The 22,049-nt window shown below is 51.4% G+C and overlaps 1 protein-coding gene across 1 annotated transcript in view; it reads left to right on the top strand.

Moving 5' to 3' along the window:
* Positions 1-22,049, top strand: part of Ttc39a (tetratricopeptide repeat domain 39A) — a 38,037-nt gene that overhangs the window by 5,683 nt on the left and 10,305 nt on the right. The window contains exons 2-12 of the mRNA XM_032900385.1: positions 2,585-2,689; positions 10,553-10,684; positions 11,691-11,767; positions 12,096-12,163; positions 14,943-15,007; positions 16,710-16,809; positions 17,509-17,574; positions 19,266-19,374; positions 19,796-19,863; positions 19,943-20,002; positions 21,176-21,337. Coding sequence (XP_032756276.1) covers positions 2,585-2,689; positions 10,553-10,684; positions 11,691-11,767; positions 12,096-12,163; positions 14,943-15,007; positions 16,710-16,809; positions 17,509-17,574; positions 19,266-19,374; positions 19,796-19,863; positions 19,943-20,002; positions 21,176-21,337 — 1,012 coding nt within the window. The remainder of the gene's footprint in view (positions 1-2,584; positions 2,690-10,552; positions 10,685-11,690; positions 11,768-12,095; positions 12,164-14,942; positions 15,008-16,709; positions 16,810-17,508; positions 17,575-19,265; positions 19,375-19,795; positions 19,864-19,942; positions 20,003-21,175; positions 21,338-22,049) is intronic.

The following is a 22,049-nucleotide window of genomic DNA, read 5'->3' as shown; positions in this document are numbered from 1 at the left end:
TGAGGATCCAGAATGCTAAAATAATGCATAATTAGTTGTGTCTAAGATGTGTGAAGAAGTTGAAGCTGAATCTGAAACAATAAGCAGGGAACCAAATACTGTCTAAAATAACCAACCAAATCTGAAAGAAGAATCCAGTGGGCTCCCTGGAAATGGAAACCACAATCAATCTGAAAACACAGCAACCAGCAGGTCCCAGCCAAGGAGGAACTGGTGCTGGGAGAGCCCTGAAGGGGGGCAGGGACCATATGTGGGGGTGGAGGTGCAGAATCCCTAAAGAAAGTCCCCAGCCTGTGACCCCAGCACTTGGAAGGCTGGGGCAAGAGGACTGAGCTGAGCATTTGAGCCAGCTTGGCTTGCTGTCAGTCTCCCCGTCTTTGATATTTATTTTATTAATACGAATGTCTCCCCGGCATTGTGTGTGTACACTGTATGTGTGCCTGGTGCCTGCGGAGGTCAGAAGGGGGTGGCTTACCCCTGGACGGGCGCAATGGATGGTTGGAGATGAGCCCTGGTTCTCTTCAAGTACAACAAGTGCTCTAAACCCATGAGCCACACCGCCCAGCCCCATCTTAGCTTCTTTTTCTGTTACTGTAATAAAATAACTCCGACAAATGCAATGTAGGAAAGAAAGGAATTATTCTGGGCTTACAGTTCTGCATCTGGGGAAAGCGGTGGCAGGAGCAGGAAGAGCTGCACTGTAAAGCCTCAGGGTGCGCCCCTAGTGGCCCACTTCCCTCAGGAAAACCCGCCTTCTAAAGGTTCCTCCCTAAGCAGCACTGGCTGAATGTTCACACCAAGTCTGTAGGGGAGCTCTCTCCTTCAAACCACAATAGCTACACAGTAAGTCCCTGGCTCAAAAGACAAACAAGGCTAGGCAACAGGGCTCAGCAGGCGTTTGCTGCCAAACCTGGAGATCTGAGTTCAATCCCCGTGAGACACATGATAGAAGGAAGACTACTGACTCCAAGTTGTCGACTGATCTCCACACATGTGCACACACACACACACACACACACACACACACACACACACAAACACACACACAAACAAACAAAAAGAAACCAGACAAACCTATCCCAGCTTCGTCCACTGCAAAGGCTGGTGTTACTGCAGGATGCATCAGCTTAAATCTGCCTTGGTGAATCCATCAACTTGGAAATGGTCTTTATTATTTAAAACACAAATGCAAACCATCACCACCCATAAATGAATGCAGACCCGAAGAGAGACAGGAGAAGGACATCTTGTGGGACATGATATTCCGTATTAAAGCTGGCTAAGAAACTGGGTGGGAGGTCAAAAGAGAGCAAAGTGGGGTTTCCTGGCAGACTTGGGTTACCATGGCAACAGCTTGGCCCAGAGGCCCAGAGGCATGGAGGCAGGTGGGCAAGGAGTGTTTCAGAACTGATGGTGTTTGGTGTTGGAGCCCAGTGAGAGGGCGGGGTCAAAGATGGCTGTCAGGCTTCTGGCTAGAGAAATTGGGTTCAGATGGGCTACTCATTAAAACGGCAGTGCTGAGAGGGAGCAGAGCTGGGAGAATGTGCAGGAGATGAGCTTTGAATCTTCTCAGTTTGCCCAGGGAGGTTTGCTGATGGGCCTCAGGGTCTGTGCAGGAGCTGGCTGAGTGGAAACTTTGTCCTCACTGTGGTTTGAGGATCAGGAGTTTCTTAAGCAGAATGTCAAAGGTCAAGCTTCTGTAAGATCCTTCTTTCAGATGCATGCTTGTAAACCCACTGAGGCAGGTGGATCGCTGTGAGTTCCAGGCCAGCCTGATATACATAAAGAGTTCCAGGGTAGCCAGGGATACCCTGTCTCAAAAGACTAAACAAAACAATGCCAACCCTCATGTGATGTGGCCCCTGGAGAAGAGGCATCTTCCAAAGGGAAAGTTGAGAGCCAGGAAAGTCCGAGCCTATGTTTCGTTCATTCATTTACTCACTCATGTATCGGTTAGGACCTTGCTTTGTGCCCTGAAGTGACAGAAGCAAGACTCCTGTTTGTATTTTAGTGAAAGGAGACAGACCATAGTTCAGATACATAGGTAGGGATGCTAAGAGCTGCCGAGGGACTTGAGAACCAGAAGAGGGCCAGGTATGCAGGAGATGTCATCAAGAGGGTGACTTGTGTCTGGAAGGCTCTGGAATGCTCATACAAGACCATGGCCCATTGTGACAGTGTCTATTCTAGAGTGTAGGCCTGAGGTCAACAAGAACTTGGAGAAGAAATACCCAGAGAGGAACAAAGTGGTTGAGCAGTGTCCCTAAGTGGGACAGCAAATCCCAATGGGTCAGAAGGGTCACAAGGACTCCCTTTACGGTTGTGAAGGGTAAGAAAGTTCACTCTTAATGGCTTCCTTGCTGCCCATCCTTAGCCCTGTCCCCACCCTGTCATTGAATCTCAGGTGACACCCTCCTTCCTTCCACCATTGGGATCCCTGAGAGGTGGCTGTAAATCATCCCTGTGTCTCAGTATAGCATGGGCAGACCCGAGGAGGCCCAGTTGTCAGGTTGACCAATCCAGTGAGGCTCTGCCCTGGCCGGAGAGGCCAAAGGCTCCAATGTATGTCTGTCTCTTCCCTCAGGTCTCCTGTGAGCAGCCTCCATGAGGCCCTGGACCAGTGCATGACAGCCCTGGACCTCTTCCTTACCAACCAGTTCTCAGAAGCACTCAGCTACCTCAAACCCAGGTGAGCTTAAGTCCCTGAGGAGTGCACACACAGGAGAGACGTGGGTTAGAGGAGCCCCGTGGGTTGGAGGAGCCCGTGGGTTGGAGGGGCCCCGTGAGAGCAGTACACTTTTTGATCATCCAAACTGCCCAGACACCCCTCTTACAGCCTGTAAACAGCCAGGTGGTTTCCACAGTCACAGGGACCTGGTGATTTCCTATTCCCATTGAATTCCGGGGACAGAGGCGGGGGTGTCTTCTGAAAACCTCAGGACCATTCGCTGAGCTTTGGGTAGTAGTGAGGGCTGCAATTTTAGGCATTCCTCAAATGTTTGCTGTTGGGTTGTTTAATTTTGAGACAGACCAGCCTCTGACTCGAGATCCTCCACGTCCCAAATGCTGAGATTTCCATTGTGCACCACTGACATACTATTTCTACACAATATGCACATGGAGCTTTTCTTTCCTAACCTCCCTACTTCTTTTCAGTTTTTAAAACTGAGGTATAACTCAGATACCGTAAAATTCACTTTTAATAAAAATTTTAGTGTGTGTGTGTGTGTGTGTGTGTGTAGATGTGTGTATGGGGGTGTGCGTGGGTGTGTGTGTGTATGTGCATATGTGTGTATGTGGTGTGTATGTTTTGTATGTGTGTGTGGGTGTGTATAGGTGTGTGTATAGTTGTGGGTGTATGTGGGTGTGTGTGTGTGTGTGTGTGTGTGTGTGTGTGTGTGTGTGTGTGTGTGTGTGTGTGTGTTAGAGGAAAACTCCAGGGAATCAGGCCTCTTCTGCCACCTTGTGGGATCTTGGGATTAAGTTTGGGCTGTCAGACCTATGTACAGCTGACCCCAAATTCGCTGTTTTATCACTTTAAAAATCTCGTCTCTTAGTAGATAAGAATGCAGCTTGCTTTCACTGGTTATGGTGGCACACATAATTCCAGGACTTGGGAGGCAGAGGCAGGTGGATCTCCAGGAGTTCAAAGCCATCCTGGTCTTTACAGAGTTCCGGGACAGCCAAGGTGACATAGAAAGAGTGTTCCTAAAAAGAGGAGTTTAGCTTTCCTACCCAGATATGATGGTGCACATCCTTAGCCCAGTATTTGGGAGGTACAGATAGACAGTTCGGAGTTTCAGAGTCATCCTCCGCTACATGACGAACTCGAGGTCAGCCTGGACTACATGGGATCTTGACAAACCAAACCCAAAACCAAAGGATTTGGCTTTCACTTTCTTACCCACCTGCTCCTACGGCAATATTTAACCAAATTGCTAATTACTGTATCATGTATACCTTTGTCAACGCGAACAAACAAACCACAGCTCTCATCCTAAAGGGAACACGAGAGCCGCGGGAGCCATTTTGAATGAGCAAGTCCAGGGAGCTCAGGTTTAGGTCAGTAAACTACATTGGTGGGTTCCTCAGAAAGGCCGGTACAGCAAGATGAGGGAGGCCTCACAGTAGTCTCCGGATGCTTTCCTAAGGCAGGCGTAGCTTCTGGATTGGTGGAGGCTAACAGTTGGCTAAGTTGATGGATTCCAAAAGGCTTTATTAGTCACAGGATGCTAGTTCCAACATATTCATGGCAAGGAATGGCTGCTCTGGGGCTCAAACTAGCCTAATACTAGGTAACTGGGCCCTGAGCCTCCAACATTCCAGTCTGTCCTCAGCACTGAAATTCCAGTCAGCTGCAAACACCACTTCATTTCCGTTCTCCACACCTTAGTGATTATTGCTGCTTGACAAGACGGGTTGTGTGTTACAGGATGTGGATGGTGTTTCCCGGCTGTTAGTGGTCTTGTTTCTTCGTTTCCTCATTTGCTGTCCTTACACTTAGTGATTTGTAACCCTCCACAGGAGGACACAAGCCCATTGCAAGTTCTCTCTGAACGTTCAAACACACAAGTGAGCTCTGAGCCCTGCTTGAAGGAGCTTCCTGGCCTTGTCCAGCTCTCCCCTCCCTCCCCACCTCCTTCTGCCTCAGCTTTCTGTTCTCATGTTGCCTCCATTTTACCAGAGCACGTTTTCTAAAGGCTTCCCAAGAAGGAGCTGTATAGAGATTTTTTTCTGTCAAAAGTTGGAAAACATCACTCACCTACTCCCCAGAAGCTACTACAGCTACTATGCTGGATAGTTTTATGTTATCTTGACATAAGCTAAGTCATCTGAGAGGAGGAAATCTCAACTGAGAAAATGCCCCTGCCGGCAAGCCTGTAGAACGTCTTTAAAATTAGCGATTGATGTGGGAGAGCCTAGTCCATTGTGGGTGGTACCATCCCTGGGCTGGTGGTCCTGGGTTCTATAAGAAACCATGAGGAGCAAGCCAGTAAGTAGAACCCCTCCATGGCCCTCCTGTGCATCAGCCCCTGCCTTCAGGTTCCTGCCTGTTTGACTTCCTGTCCCAACTCCTTTCACTGATGAACAGTGATGTGGAAGTGTAAGCCAAATACACCTTTCCTGCCCAGGTTGCTCTTGGTTATGTTTTCTCCACAGCCACAGTAACTGTGACTGAGACAGCTGGGTTCTAGTTCTTACTCCATGTGTGAGCGTTTCTGTTCATGTCCCAGAAGTGTTTCAGACCGTCTCTTATTCCCGTGAGTAAGCCCCACAGCAGTGGGCTGGGACAAAGGTCTCTTTCATTCTGTAGTTTTGTAATCAAGTCTTTCCATTCTAGGGAATTCCCTTAGTTTTCTGTTCCCTTTCCTTACGCTATCCTTCCCAGGTTAGCCTTCTCCTGGCTTCTCATTCCCTCCCTCCCTACTTTCCACTTAAAAAAAAAGGTGTGCATGAATGTGCATATGTATGCTGTGTGTGTGTGTATGTGCGCATAAGTGTGTGTCTATATATGCATGTGTGTATAAATGTGCATATGATTGTGCGTGCTTTCATATATGTGTGTAAATGCTTGTGTGTGTGCGCGCGCTACTGCATACATGTTGAGGTCAAAGGTCAGCTTTCAGGGGTCAGTCCTCTTTTTCCACTGTGTAGATTCTGGGATTTGAACTCAGGATGTCAGTCTTGGCAGCAGGTGCTCCTACACGCTGAACCATCTTGCTGACCCCCACATGCACCGCTGCCTGTTCCCTGAGTGTCACTAAGTCCTTCCCTGATTTCTCTTCACGCCCATGATTGTGGGGCTCATTCTCTAGCTCTTATTTTCCTTTTCCACTTTTGTGTGTGTGACACACGTGTCAGTGTGTGTGTGTGTGTGAAAATGTGTGTGCAAATGCGTGTGGAGGCCCAAGGTTGATGTTGGAATCGTCCTGATTACTCTTCCACCTCACTGCTTGAAGCAGGGTCTCAGACTCAAACCCTCAAGCTGCGGATTTGGTCAGTCTTGCACCCAGCTTGCTCTGGGAGCCCCTTGTCCCCACATTCTTGGGGTAGAATTATAGTTGGCCACCACACCCACCCAGCATTTATGTGGGTTTCTGGGGGTCCTCCAGGCTCCGTATTCAGATTGCAACTGCAGTTTTAATGGCCGAGCTATCTCTCCAGCCCACCCTCCCCCACTCCTGCTCCCCCCGCTTTATCCGTTTACTTGTGTTTTACGTGTGTGGTGTTTGCCTGCATGTATGTCTGTGTATCATGTGTGCCCATAGAAGACTGTAGTGCTGTGTTTAGCCGAGTCACGTTGGGTCCCAGTGGGACCCACATGCCAACCTGCCCAGGAGCACTCTGGGTTCGAGAATGAAGCACCCCCTCCGGTACTCCCGAGACTCCCAAACCTTCCCCTGCTACCCCAGGCCCAAATTCTTACATGGCTGGCTGGCTTTGTCTCCTCAGCTCTTAAGTCTCCTTCTTCTTCCCCCTGCCCAGCCCCCACCGCAGTCATGGAGAGTCTCTGTCGTCTTTTCTCCCAGTTTCTAGCCCACACAAATCTAAAGGTTCCACCTCAGTCTGTCTGCCCAGCCATTGGCCCTTGGCTCTTTATTGATGGATCAAAAACCAATTGGGGACAAGGACCTTCAGCGTTAGGATCCTGATTAATTAAAGACATTGGAACAAATCCCCGACAGAAAAGAGCTTCTGATCCCCTGGAAGTGGAGTTAAAGAAAATTCTGAACCATCACGTGGATGCTGGGAATCAAACCAAGGTCCTTTGCAAGAGAAAAGGCTTTTAACGGCTGAGCCATCACTCCCTTTCTTACTTACTTTTTTCATAGTAAGACAAAAATCTTATGTAGCCCAGGCTGGCCTCAAACTTGAGATCCTCCTGTCTCAGCTAGCCCATCTCTGGGACTGTACATGTGTACCACACACCTAGAACCCAGCATGCCTGCTCCACGTCTAGAACATACTGTTTCCCTCTTTTTCAGTCTGGGAGGTCAGTAGCAAAGCCCCCTGTATCTCACCTTAAGACAAGCAAAGTTATCAAATGCCCTGGTGACGTAAGGTTGCATCCTGGCAATAACAGAGACTGTCCAGAAATTGTCAGATTTTCTTCTATAGAGCGGAGACAAAAGTACCTCATCTTCCACTGAGAACCACCAAGCGAGAGCAGTGGTCAGCAGCAACAGCACAGCCTCCCGGCCCTGGGGGTTTATAGCCAATGAAACTTCAGAGATGCTTGGGTCCTAAGTCATTTACGTTTCCATAGTGTACACAGGTCTGCTTGGCTGTCCGGACCCTGGCCAGGGGGTAGCGTCCCTTCTGTGCTCCCTGGGCGGGCTTAACCAGGTCAACCACATTCCCCTTCCTGCTTCTGCATCTGCTGTCTGGAAGTCACACCTCGGAATGACACTGTCTGTACTGCTGGCTTATGATTCTCAGCACTGTCCCCAAGAACTGTCAAGGAACGAGGCAGCTGCAGTGGTTTCTGCTGGTGAATAAATAGTCATGGCTCATTAGTGGCGGGGCTTAGCTCTGAACCGAGGCCCACGCTGTGCTGCCAGCTACGTTCTGACTGCTGAGTTCTTCCAGGTCTCATGTAGGGTGGAATGGACACCTTGCATGGAAGGGCCTCATGCGGCTTCCTCCCGAGGAGGAGGGAGGCAGTAGAAATGCACAGGCACTCGCAGAGATAAGTGAGTTCCAAGTGCAGTTTGCCTGAGTTTCTGGAGTTTGCTGAACTAGAGTTTCTCTGAAGGAAGAGGCCAGGAAGTTCTGGGGATGAGGAGAGGAACATTGCTTCTGAGCGGGATGAGGGCTTTAGCTGAGGCTGACCCCCAGCTCACCTGTCTGCGGGTTCCATGCATCTTCGCTCAATAGCAGCTTGGGGGAGGGTGTAGGCCTGGCCTGGGGTTCCTAATTGAGCACAGCAGAAGGTTGGAGGGCTCAGGGTGTGGAGGCTGGGTGCTGAGTCCCAGGCAGGGAGCTAGTGTGCTGCTAGTAGAGAAGAGGGGGCTCAAGGCCGCCATGTTCCAACCATGCTCTTCCAGCACTCTCCCCAGACATCTGGTCTGGGCCCTAGGGGGTGTCCTTTCACAGAGCTGGTTTCCGCTCAGGGGTCCAAGCGCAGCATGTATACTTGGGGTTACACATACAACTCTGGGCGTTTGAATTGGGAGTAGGGTTCACCGTGCCAGGTCACTATACCAAGCTATTCCTGGTATATAGCATACTCTGTTTCCCACTCAAGGCCTCTCCAGGTTGGAGTTGTCTAGGTGGTGGACTGGTGAGGGCCAGGATTCCTAGCCACAGGTACACACTGGGGCCTTGGGTCTCAGACTAGAAATTCCACTTTGTCTGCCAGCTGCCTGGCAGGGCTCCTCCCTTCCTGCCCAGCAGGTGTGGCCGGATGGGTAGGGCTTGAATCCTGGGGCTCAGGACTCACGGGAAGAACAAGAGAGAAGGGCTAAAGGGGTCTTGGGAAGAGGCTGGGGATGTTCTAAGGGATACTATTGGTCCTTTTAGGATAGCCCCTCAAGTAAGTGACTCTGGATGCTTGGGACAGAGGGACTCACATTTCCTGAGCAGGGTGATAGGGCCAGAGATCGGGGAGAACCATTTCAGTCTTCCTAGAAGCTCCAGGAAGAAACATCATTGTATTATTGTATTCATCCTTTTTTCTTTCCTTCCTCCCCCTCTTCCTCCCTCCCTCCCTCTCTCCCTCCCTTTCTTCCTTTTTTTTGGGGGGAGAGGGGTTCCCTGGATGACCTGGACCTTGCAATGTAGACCAGGCTTACAGAGATCTGCCTCCCTCCGCATCCCAAATGTGCTGAGGTTAAAGGTGTGACCACCATGCCCGGTGCATTTGCTTTCTATGGAGGGGACGCTGAGACTCAGAGTCCAGGAGACCCTTCAGATCACGCAGCAGGAGACTGGCAAAGCCAAGATGCCAACCTGTGTCCGAGAGACTCTGAAGTCCGGAGTTCAGCATCCCCACTGCCGGCAGCTAAATCCTTTCCTCGGGCCACTGTCCCTCACAGAGTGGTTATGGCACAGGCTGGAAGGTGTCTGGGAGTTGGCAGGTCCAGGGAGAAGTCCACCAGGCTTTCCATGGGTCCCCAAGAATCCTGACCATGGTGGTGCATGCCTATAATCCCAGCACTTGGGAGGTGGAGAGAGAAGTCCAAGACCCTGCCTCAAAAAAAACAAAACAAAACAAAACAAAACAAAAAAACCAAAAGCCAAAAACAAAAATAACCCTCCCCCCCACAAAAAAAAAACCCCAAAACAAAAACAAACCTTAACCCCCGAGGGTCACTCAGAAGGAAGAGTAGCATCCACAGGCTTTGCTTTATCAAGAAAGGAAGATGGCTAAAGTCACGTGATCTAACAATAAAACCCTTTATAGAACGTAGCCATCTCCCTCCTCTGACGTCTAGCATTGCCCTGGCACTGAGGTGTTTCGTAAATAATTGACAAAGGCACTTGAGGAAGGGAAACCACACTGTCAGGCTCCTGACACGTCAGGCAAGCTGCTCCCCGGCCAGCCCCAGTGGCCCAGCCATCCAGTGGCACCACCCCCGGCTGCTAGGGTAACAACGACTATTTTCTACCCACTATTGCCCTCTCTTCTCTCCACAGTGGGATAAATGCTGCCCCTGTACCCCGAGATGCTCTTTAGCTAGGGTCTGTGGAGGCACAGGGAGGCAGGGAATTAAGGCTTTCTGAGGATACCTTGGCCAGCCCTGTCACATCAGGTCACAGAGAAGTGTCACACCCAAGCCCTGCCCCGAGAGAGAGAGAAAGAGATACACACACACACACACACACACACACACACTAGGGTTCAGTGGGATCTGTGCCTTGTCAGAGATGTGTGGTTCCCAAGGAGGAGCCACAATTCCCAGGGGTCTTGAAGGCTGAGGCCTGTGGTTGACTGTGTCAGAAGATGTGGGGCAGGAGAAAGACATCTCAGGCTGAGGGAGCAGCCTGGGCAGGGCCTGGAGGAGGGAAGTGTGGGCTTCCTTGTGGCGAGTGTGGCTACTGAGGTTGCCAGCCTTGGTGGCAAGCACCTGTGCCTGCTGAGCCATCTTGGTGGCCCAGGGGTGCAGTCTTGAGTGCTGGGAGGTTCAGCCGGGTGCTGTGAGTCAGGAGATGGGGAAGCTGTAGTAAGGGAAGGTGCAGGAGGCTGGTGCTGAGGATGAGGGGTTGGCCTGCTGGAGGACGGGGCCGAGGCTAGAGGCAGGAACTTCCTGTGGGCAAGAGCCCCCTCAGCCAGCATCAGGGCCTGTGTCCCCCTCACCAGGAGAGAGTAGCCGAGACTTAGACCTGGAAGGTCACTTGACATCACTCAGCAGGACTGGACAGTTTGTTACCTGTCTGCAAAGTGTTTACTACCTACCTGATCGCTTCTTCCACTACCTTCTCTATCCCCCTCCCTTCTTCCTTGGACAGAGGTCATTTGAGATGCTATGTAAGGGTTAAACTTTGGAAATGTGTCCCCAGGTAAAATGGGATGACCTCTGGTGTTCTCAATGCCCACTTTGTCCCGCAGAACCAAGGAGAGCATGTATCACTCCCTGACGTATGCCACCATCCTGGAGATGCAGGCCATGATGACCTTCGACCCCCAGGACATCCTGCTTGCTGGCAACATGATGAAGGAGGCGCAGTCGCTGTGTCAGAGGTCAGAGCTGTGGGGGCCAGGGGCAGGGTAGCGAGGCTCCTGCTTCTGTCTGTCTGCCTCCTTGCTTTGACCAAGGCCCGGGGTGTCGCTAAACGCTGTTTAAGAGGACTGGTGTCCTCCAGTGCTGAGACCTGCCCCTGTTGGCATGGTAGAGCCTCGTCTGATCCAGCCACTGGCTTCTGGATTCTGTCTCTGCCACCTTTAAACTCTGTCTTGGGGAGGCCCCACCCAGGACTCAGCTTTCTTCATTTATAAAAGAGGTGTGATGATGTCTGAGTCACAGGGTTGTCCTGGGGGCCCGGTGGCAGGGCATGGTGTGCGTGTGAGTGAGTTGAGTCTGGACTCTATGAATGAAGTAACAGTTCCTGAGTGCGTGTGCACTGGTGGTGTCACTGGCCACTGGGCACACACTCTCATCCTCTCTGGCCCAGGCTGGGGATCCGGGAATGGCTCGGCAGTTCTGCTCAGCTCACTACCCGGCAGGAACGCAGCCCCACCCATGCCATCTGAGGCGGGCAAGCTGGAGGCACTGTAAAGCTTCATCCCACAGTAGCGATGGATCTCGGGGTGGGGTGGGGGTGGGGTGATGCCTGACCACGGTGTGAGCTGGGGGCAGGGGTGACCAAAGAAGGCCAAAAGACTAGAGAGCCCTGGACTAGGGGTTGGGAGTGTGACTCAGTACAGCATTTGCATAGCATATGGGGTGATCTAAGTATGAACCCCAGCACAGTGAAGAAGGGAGAAATGAAGAATTCCAGCAAGCCAGCCCTGGGCTGGGAGAGCTGTGGACCTGAGTCTGGAGAACCCTGTGTGTGGGAGGGGCCCACAAGCCTTCAAATATTTGAAAATATATCTAAGTGTGTGTGTGTGTGTGTGTGTGTGTGTGTGTGTGTGTGTGTGTGTGTATGCACGTGCTCGCGTATGTGTGCACATAAAGACAAGTGTGACCTAGGCTGGTCCCCCTTTCAACCTCATGGAGTCACTGGAGGCCTTTTTCCTTTTCCAGGCACCGAAGGAAGTCCTCTGTGACGGACTCGTTCAGCAGCCTGGTGCACCGTCCCACCATTGACCAGTTCACAGAAGGTGTGGCATCCAAGATTCCTCTCCAGCGTGGATTCTGGTGGCTCTAGGCCCAGGAAGGGAGGGGAGTGTGGTGGGGAGGAGAGAAAAGCTATTCATTCTGGAGTTCCCAAGGGGGCTGTGCTATGGCCTTTGGAGGAAGGGTTAGAACAGGAGAGGCCCAGCCACCCAACATTACCGGCTAAGCATCTGGGAGTCTTAAAAGTAGCTTTGCCCCTCAGTCCCAGGGGGGTTTAGAATGTGCCTTTGTGACTTCCTGTGCCCCAGAGGGAAGGCGGCTTTCCTTGAGCCTCCTGCCTAGAACCCCAGGCTCTGTGTTTTGTTCCTGCAGAGGAGATCCATGCAGAGGTCTGTTACGCAGAATGCCTACTGCAGAGAGCGGCCCTGACCTTCCTGCAGGTAGGAAGCGCTCCCCACCCCACCCCCTCCCCACTCCTATGCACAGAGCATTAGAATTCCGGGTCAGTCACCAAGTCCAGGCTGACGTAGCCCTGAGAAGTGCAAAGCCTGAGGCTCAGAATCCCACACTCTGAAGCCTGATCCAGGGGTGAAGGCGTGGGTGTCTCTTCTTCACGCACCGCACCGCTACCTTCTGGTCACTGCTGCTGCTCCTGTCACGGCTCACGTGGACACAGGCATTTCCACAGATCTGCTGTGCTTGATTCATGCAGCAAACACATGGGCAAATGATAAACCAGGCTCATGACAGATCTATCATTTTGCTGGGGTTTGAATTAGGGTCTGCACAAGTCAGAGACAGGTCTCCCTACCAGTGGGAATTACGCAGGCCACTGCACAGTCTCCTAGCAGCATTGTCTGTGTGTGTGTGTTGGAGGGGAAGGTGAGTATGTCTGTGTATTGGAGGGGGGTAGATGAGTGTGTCTGTGTATTGGAGGGGGTGGATGAATGTATTGTATGTGTGTGTATTGGAGGAGGGTAGATATGTGTGTGTTTGTATTAGAGGAGGGTAGATGAGTGTGTCTGTGTACTGGAGGAGGGTGGATGTGTATGTGTGTGCATTGGAGGAGGGTGGATGAGTGTATTATGTGTGTGTGTGTTTTGGAGGGGTGGATGAATGTATTGTATGTGTGTATTGGAGGGGGGGGTGGATGAGTGTGTGTGTGTATTGGAGGAGGGTGGATGAGTGTGTGTGTATTGGAGGGGGTGGATGAGTATGTCTGTGTATTGGAGGAGGATAGATGAGTGTATTATATGTGTGTGTGTGTATTGGAGGGGGTAGATGAGTATTATATGTATGTGTGTGTGTATTGGAGGAGGTGGATGAATGTATTGTATGTGTGTATTGGAGGGGGGGGTGGATGAGTATGTCTGTGTATTGGAGGAGGGTGGATGAGTGTGTGTGTATTGGAGGGGGTGGATGAGTATGTCTGTGTATTGGAGGAGGGTGGATGAGTGTGTGTGTATTGGAGGGGGTGGATGAGTATGTCTGTGTATTGGAGGAGGGTGGATGAGTGTGTGTGTATTGGAGGGGGTGGATGAGTATGTCTGTGTATTGGAGGAGGATAGATGAGTGTATTATATGTGTGTGTGTGTATTGGAGGGGGTAGATGAGTATTATATGTATGTGTGTGTGTATTGGAGGAGGTGGATGAATGTATTGTATGTGTGTATTGGAGGGGGTGGATGAATGTATTGTATGTGTGTGTGTATTGGAGAGGGGTAGATGAGTGTATTATATGTATGTGTGTGTGTATTGGAGGGGTGGATGAATGTATTGTATGTGTGTATTGGAGGGGTGGATGAATGTATTGTGTGTGTGTGTATTGGAGGGGGGGTGGATTTAGCATTGGGGACTATTTGTTTGCTCCTTTTTGTTTTAGATTGGGTCTCATAATGCAGCTCTAACTGACCTGGAATTCCCCATGCAGACCAAACCAGGCTTGAACTCACAGGAATCCACCTGCCTCTGTCTCCCAAGTGTTAAGATTAGATGTGTGTGCTACCATACCTAGCTTCTTTAGCTCTTTTTAATTTTTAAGAATAGTATTTTACGTGTGGGGGTGTTTTGCTTAATATGCCTGCGTGCTACAGGCACGCCTGGTGTCCTTGGAAGTCAGAAGAAGGCACTGGATACCGGGGATCTGGAGTTACAGACAGTTCTGAGCCACCATGTGGGTGCTGTGAATTTAACCCAGGCCCTCTGGAGGAATAGCCGGTGAACCAGTATATCAGTCCACATAATGCTACCTGTGTGCATATTTTCTGACACTTTGGTACTGGAAATCCAATTGGTGCTCTCAAGCCCTTCCTTAGCTCTTTTTTTAAAAATTGCAATTTAATTACATTTCTTCCTTTTCTTTCCTACCTCCGAAGTTACCGTTACACCCCTTCCTTTCTTCTCTCCTTCAAATTCACGGACTCTTTTCTCACTAGTTGTCATCGCATGCCTATCTTTGTATGTGTACTCATATATTCCTAAATCTAACTCATTCAATCCATATAATGCTCCTTGCATGTGTGTTTTAGGGGCTGACAGCTTGGCACTGGACAAGCAATTGGTGTGCTCTCCCCTGGGGAAGACCACCCCTCCCAGCTTTCCGATTTTCTGTCGTTGTCAGTGTAGGCCTCATGGGCTTGTCCCTGTCCACCTTGTCCGTTGGTTTCATCCATGCTCAGCTCAAGACTGGGCAGTCACGTGGGCGAGTCTTTATGGGCGTAACTTCAGACCTCCCAGGAGACACAGTCTCACAGCAAACTCCCCATCCTCTGACTCTTCCGGTCTTTGCCCCCTTGTCTGCCCAGTGTCCCCCAGCCTCAGGTGTGGGAATGGTTTGTAGATGTACCCTCTGGGACTGGACTCCACAGCACTGCATTTTGAGTGGTTGTGGTTTTCTACAGTTTCTAATGTTTCTAAGAAACATTTTAGAGGCACATTGTAGGACTGAGATTTCCAACCTAACTAGACTATTCTCCTGGATTAGAATGTTTAAATATCAAATATTTAATATTCTACAGATGATAGTGACTTTGTATTTTCCCTTCTAGTATTATCTTAGCAATGATGCCCCTAAAAAGAGTCTTATTAAGATTTAACTTCTCAGCTGGGCACAGTGGCAAATACCTATAATCCCAGCACTCCAAGAGACAGAGCAGGTGGACCCGCCAGTCTCCAGTCAAATGCCCTGGACCCAGCTCTCTTCATCTCTCTCCACCACAGGACGAGAACATGGTGAGCTTCATCAAGGGTGGCATCAAAGTTCGGAACAGCTACCAGACTTACAAGTAAGTGGGGCCAGCCTGCAGAGAGCTGTGAGTCTGGGGGCCACAGAGTCTATTACCTGTCCCCTCAGACTGCCTTGTGGGAGGCTCTAAGCCTAGAGAACTGGGAACTCAGATTTCTGTACCTCCAGGACTTTGATTTTTTGGAATAATGTCCTCCTGGTTTTCTGGCTACACTGAGTGTTTGGCTTCTTGAGTGCCTTGTCTGCTAGGGAAAAAGAAGACCCAGGTTCTACACAAACAGCCTGGGCTGATGGGCAGGAGCCAGTCAGAGGACTTTAAGGAACAGCAGCAGGACTACACGTTCTTAAAGGCCCAGTCCAAATCCTACTTTCCCTTTTTAAAAAGATTTATTTATTTATTTCACGTATCTGAGTACACAAAGTCGCTGTCTTCAGACACACCACACCAGAAGAGGGAATTGAATCCCATTATAGATGGTTGTGAGCCACCATGTGGTTGCTGGGAATTGAACTCAGGACCTCTGGAAGAACAATCAGTGCTCTTAACCGCTGAGCCATCTCTCCAGCCCCCAAATCCTACTTTTCATATGAAGTCTTCCTTGACCTTTCAACATACAGGGATAGCACATGTGCACATAGACATAGATACACACATACAGACATGGACACAGATACACACACATGAATACATACACACACATACACATAGGGAGACACATATGCACAGATACATATACATACACACAGATGCATATTCCCCACACTATGTCTGTGTTCCTGGTACAAGTCCTTTGGGTCAGGAACAAGCTGTGCTGATGGTTGAAAGCCAGAGCACTTTTACCCAGTGTGGCGATGCAGTCTCTCACCTACAAGTCTGAAATCAGACAAAGCTCTGAACACCCAGCCCTCCTCCTGTAGGTTACACAGTAGAACTTATTTCCCATTACACTTTGAGAACACTTGCTGTCTTTACCTCCTCCTCCAGGGTGACTGTCCCCTGTACAGTACACCTAAAGAAGGTCTATGCTGGGATTGTCCAGGGACAAGTAGACAAGTGTCACAGTCCCTCCAGTGTCCCTGCCAGCTTCCAGAAGGGTGACTGCACAGTACATGTCTGCCCAGACCAGCTCTTCCCAGCTCCCAGGCTCCCCTCTCTTGCAGAGTGATGCCTGGATCTGACCATCCCATGAGCTCCCTCCCCAATCTTGGCAGCCTCTCCATATCACTCTGCTGCTCCCTTAGGCCTGGCCTCCATTCTTCAAATACGCCAAGCTTGTCTGTGCTTCACAGCTCTCAGACATCCGGCTCTGTCAGAACCCTGGACCAGGCTAGCTCCAACTCAGCTCCCAGGTCCTAGCTCACATCCTGGCTCTCCCACTGAGGAGAGGATCCGCTCACATATAAAGGAAGGAGGTCAGGGATGTCTTAAACATCCTATACTGTGGACGGGTTCCCTCTTTTCCCCCAGCAAAGATCATCCAGCCTAAGATGGCGATGGAGGCCAAAGGAGTGTGTTGTACCGAGCACCACTAGGTCCACTGTGGTACCAGTTAGGGCTGAGAATCATGGTGCCATTTAGAGGGGAGGAGCATCGTCTGTGGTAGAAGAAGGATATTCATCAAGTGACAGCTCTCTGGGCCTGCAGAACTCCAAGTCCTCCATTATTGAGTTCCTGACAGGGAGGTGGAGGGATGGATCCCAGCCTGGCTCCAGCATGTGGCTAAGCAGCACCCTTCCCACAGGGAACTAGACAGCCTCGTCCAGTCCTCACAATACTCGAAGGGAGAGAGCCACAGACACTTCGAAGGAGGGGTGAAGCTCGGCGTAGGGGCCTTCAACCTGGTGAGTGGGAACCCCTTATTTCTTGAGTTTCTGGGCCCCAGATGTAGGTCTCCCGCATGTCCTTGTCCCATACAAGGTCACCCTTTTGTGCCACTGTGCCTGGCTGTGCACTAAACATGGGCCCTGAGGTGATCCTTAAATATCACCAGCCTTAAGGGGCTTGAGCTGGGGTGTCACAGCGGGTGACCACCTCTAGAGAGTCCACATGTGCCCACATGGTAGTTTGAGCCCTGCAAGGTGGGTAATTATAGCCATGGAGGTTGGCAGTCTCAGAGACCAGACTGTTTCCACCCCAGAGAGCTGCTGTTAAAATGCTTTCCAGGGGTAGGGAAGGAGACAGGCCTGAAAGCAGCTGTGACCCACAGGTGACAGGGACCCAAATTCTCTTCAGGGGTCTGGAAAGAGTTCCCAGGGGAGGAAGATAAGCAAGCATTTGAGTTGGCTTTGGAAAGACCCAGTGAGAGTTCCAGGCAGGGAGGGTGTTGCAGGCAGAGGGAGCAATATGGGCTTGGGTCGGAGAGACGTGCAGATGCCGAGCGGCTTGTGAAGGAAGGAACTGGTCCAGGGAGACCGTGCAAAGGCTGGTACGAGTCTGGAGAGGGTGGTTGCTCTCTCACCTGAGTAAAGGGTAAGCCGTGGTGGGGCCCTCTGACTTTCCCTAGGATGCCCTCCACACACCCACTGCCTCTGATCCCGCAGACGCTGTCCATGCTTCCCACTAGGATTCTGAGGCTACTGGAGTTTGTCGGGTTTTCAGGAAACAAGGTAAATGCCCACCTTTGGGTACCCTACATCTTCCCAGTACAGGGTTAGAGCTGGGCTAGACAGAGTGGGGCTGAGGGATCATGGCCTGGTGCTAATCCTCGCTCAGAGCCCCCTCTCTCTGTGGCCCTGGAGCCAGTCTAGATGTCTGAGCCTCAGGCTTCCCTCAGGGTTTGTGAGGCCACAGATCTCTCCCTGCCTGGCATCTCGCAGGGTAGAGGACTGTGCAATAAGGATAGATATGAGGGTAGCTCCAGGGGGACCTGAGGCACATTGCCTTTCTATGGCACGCATTAGGGACCTGGTCTTCTCCCCTGGGTCACCTGCTCACTCCAAGGCCTTTATCTAAGGCCAGCCTTTGGTGCCCCTATGCCATCTGTGAGCTGTGCAGGGAGCCCTTCTGCACATCAGACTTTGAGAAGAACCAGGAGACTCACTGAGGGCAAGACCTAGCACACCAGCAGGGGTTGGAGGAAGCAGAGCAGGGAGGTCCCCTTCAGGAGGTGGCCACTGTGGTGATAGAAGCACTGTCCTGGACATCAGGAGTCACCCCCAGCCTCCTCCCCATGATGCCAGACAATTCCCTTTTCCCCGTGAGCCTCATCTCTGTAAAATCAGATGCTCCACATGGTCCTGAAGGTGCTGAGAGAGGGTCTTCTTTCTAACCTTTCCTGATATCAGACACACATGGACCACTAGTTTATGGTTTACCTGTTATTTTTCCCAAAATGACATCATTTTACCTAAATTTTTAAAGGAAATGTTATTATGCAAAATCCATCTTAATCATGAAAAAAATTATTATGAGGTCCTGACAAAGCCAGGCGTGATGGGTCACAGCTTTTAACACTAGCTAGCACTTAGGAGACAGAGGCAGAGACAGGAGGGTCTCTGTGGGTTCAGGGCCAGCAGCTAGCCTACACAGTGTTTCAGTGCACTGAGAGATGCTTGGTGAGCCCCTTTCTCAACAAACAAACCCAGAGAGTGACATAACAGTCTTCAGAAACAGACCTGAGGTTGGCCACAGCCCCGCCTGGGTGAGAACAGAGCTGTGTGAGCCCAGAGCTGGGGCTTCCCCAGGGCACCATCAAAACGACAGAACGCAGAACAAGCTATAAACATGAGTCCTGGGGGACAAGAAAGGCTGGGTGGCTCAGCGGCTCCTCAGGCCTATGCTTGGTCTGGGAGACCCTCTGTCTGTGGTACACAGCTGGAGGCTCTGGGGCCTGGTTGGTTGCTCCCTTGAGCAGGCAGTTGGGTGGGGGCTGGGGGGATCTCAGGAAGGCTGAGGTGGGAAGGGCACCGCAGTTGCAGGTGTGGGCGGAGCAGAGAAGCTGTGGCAGGGTTGAGGCAGGCCAGGCCTACATTTGAGAAAGGGCATGGATGCTGAGGAAGGTAGATGGAGACTACACACAGGTTAGGTCTGGTCCCAGAGATGGTTTGGAACATTCTCCCCCAGCAAGCCTTTCAAGGCCTCCTGGTTAGGATTGTTTTCCTCAAGCCATTCCTTCTCCCCTCCCCATCTCTCCACCTGCACATGCCCATGACCCTCTCATGGGGAGGGAAAGTCAGTCCTTTCCTCGGGGGTCACAGTCCTGGCACCACCGCCCCTGGCTCCAGAGAACAGGCATCTATGGCTGCCTGCCTGGGCCCTGCATTTTCTGGGAGCCCACCCAGCCTTTCTTGTCCCCCAGGACTACGGGCTGCTGCAGCTAGAGGAGGGCGCGACCGGGCACAGCTTCCGCGCAGTGCTGTGCGTCATGCTGTTGCTGTGTTACCACACCTTCCTCACCTTCGTGCTCGGTAGGAGGCCCAGGGTGCGAGATGGCGGGCTCCCGGGTGAGGGGCTGCACACCCTGCTTGGGCTTCCAGGGCTGGGGCCAAGCCAGGTCCGTGGGCTGCACCTGGCCTGCTGAACATCCACTTCCTCTCTGTGTGGGTTCCATCGGTGAAATGGGGGTGATTGCGTCACCTTGTGGAAAGTATGAAGATGCCGTCCCTTCTGGTTCCGACTGAGAAATGGCCTCCAGATTACTGAGCCTGTGGTGTGATAGGCACTATCCACATTAGCTTGTTTAAGCCTATCCCTCTGGAGATAGGGAGAATCGTTGTGCCATCCCACAAGGGAAAGACAGAGGCTCCGGGAAGGCTCTGGCGGGTTGCCAGAGGGAGCACAGGCCCCAGCAGTGGTAACACGAGCAGTGTACCTCCCTGCCTCCTCCAGGTACTGGGAATGTCAACATCGAGGAGGCAGAGAAGCTGCTGAAGCCCTACCTGAACCGATACCCCAAGGTGAGCCCAACCCCTGCTGGGTACCCCAGCCCACCAGTACCCAGTGGGCCCACACACATCCTCACGAGTTTCATTGCAGGGCGCCATCTTCCTGTTCTTTGCTGGGCGGATTGAAGCTATCAAAGGAAATATTGATGCTGTGAGTGATGTGGGGATCTCTTGGGGTATCCTAGGCCAGCAAGAAGTTAGACACACAGAGGCATACTCGGGGATAGGGTGAGCCCATGAAAGGGCAGGGGTGGGAGAAGCATTCTGTGGGAGGTGGTCTGGGAGGAGGGAGCTCGTGCTGTAGGCTTTTGGTAGGAAGATGTAGGATTATGTCATTCCTGATCAGGAAAAGCTGCTGGCCAGGGTGTGGGTGATTAGGCTGGATGTGGGAATAGGAATGAGGTAGGTGGGGAGAGAGCCATGGAAAGGGGTTGAGCAATGTTTCTCAACCTGTGGGCCACCACCCTTTTGGGGTCGAATGACCCTTTCACAGGGGTCACCTAAGACCATCAGAAAACTTAGATATTTACAGTTCACAACAGTAACACAACTGCAGTTATGAAATAGCAATAAAAATAAGTTTATGGCTGAGGATCATCACAAGCTGAAGAACTGTATTAAAAGGTCACAACACTAGGAAGGTTGATAACCACTGAGCTAAAGACCTCAGGGAAGGTCACAGTCATGGCAAAGTCCAGAGAACTATGCCATGATAGAAGGCTACATTGTAGAGTCCTGGAAGTGTCCAGCCAGCCCTCTCAGGATCAATCCCTAGGTGTAGGTTACCATGGAAACTACTAGGCTCTTTGGTGTTTTCTCTGAGGCCCAGACATTATTATATCAATATATTAACACCCTCTGGAACTGAGTAGGCGGCCCAGTTGGTAAGCTGCTTGGCACAAAAGGACAAGACCTGAGTTTAGTCCCCAGCACCTATGTGGAAAAGCCAGACACGGTGGCATGGGGTTTGTTGGCCAGCCAGCCAGTCTAGTTGGGGAACCCCAGGTCTCAGCAAAAAAGCCCTGACTCAAAACAAAGGCAGATAGCTCATGAGGAAAGACACTTGAGGTTGGCTCCACCCACATCCATTCACAGGAACACGCAGGCATGGGAACAGTAGTAACATCTTGTGCTTCCTGTCCCCTCCCCCATGTGCGCTACTCCAAGCTTTCACTCAGTGACCAGATCTCTAGAACCCAAAGGAGAGGCAGTCATCATGAATAGCCCACAAGGGGCCCTGGGAAGGCGTCCCTGCTGTGGAGTTAAAGGGTGCAGCAGTGCGGGGCCAGGTGGGCCTCCCTAAGCTGACTGTGGTTGTCCACAGGCTGTCCGGCGGTTTGAAGAGTGCTGTGAGGCCCAGCAGCACTGGAAGCAGTTTCACCACATGTGCTACTGGGAGCTGATGTGGTGCTTTACCTACAAGGGTCAGTGGAAAATGGCCTACTTCTATGCCGACCTGCTGAGCAAGGAGAACTCCTGGTCCAAGGTGGGCTGACACTGTGGGTCAGGGCTCACCCACATAGACCTAGGAGCCTCAGAGCTAAGGACCAAACCCCAATGAACACAGATGTGTCCACTGGGATCTAAACAGAACCAAAGGTTTGAACAGGACTCAGGGGTGGGAGGAGCTAAAAGCTGTGACAAGCAGAGAAACTTGATTTGGTGCTGGGGGTTGAGTCCAGGGCTGTGCCTGTCCATGCATTCCCTACATCCTGAGCTACATCCCTTCAACCCTAAGGTGTCAGCATAGCTATTTGTCACAAGGAATAGACATGTCTCACTGTCTAGCATGTGCTGTCTACTGTGGCTGGGATGTCCTTCTGCACCACCCGGGTATGGCAGCCACCAGCCACATGGACACACCAAGCACGGAGCATGGAGCACCGAGACAGTTTACACTTTATGTATTTTTAGTCAAAAGGCCCCAAGTAGGCGTAAGAAGGCAAGACCTTTGAAGGAGAGTCGTGGAGGAGGACTTAGGGAAAGAGGAGAATGAGAGAACAAAGCAGACCCAGAGCAAGAAACACACACGGGCTCAGGGCGAGGGCACTGCGGAGAGGAGCTGTGTCCACTGGGTGAGGGCGTGGTATGAAAGTGGGGCCCGAGGCCAGAAGCCACTTGCTGGAAGCTGACAGGCTGTCTGCCTGGCACAGCCTGGGTTTCCCACTCTTGTGAGGTAAACATTTGTGGAATTAGAG

The sequence above is a fragment of the Rattus rattus genome, chromosome 1 (genome assembly GCF_011064425.1).
Source record: "Rattus rattus isolate New Zealand chromosome 1, Rrattus_CSIRO_v1, whole genome shotgun sequence".
NCBI classification, from domain to species: Eukaryota; Metazoa; Chordata; class Mammalia; order Rodentia; family Muridae; genus Rattus; species Rattus rattus.
Note: the sequence above shows the minus strand (reverse complement) of the source record. Positions and strands in the feature narration are given on the sequence as shown.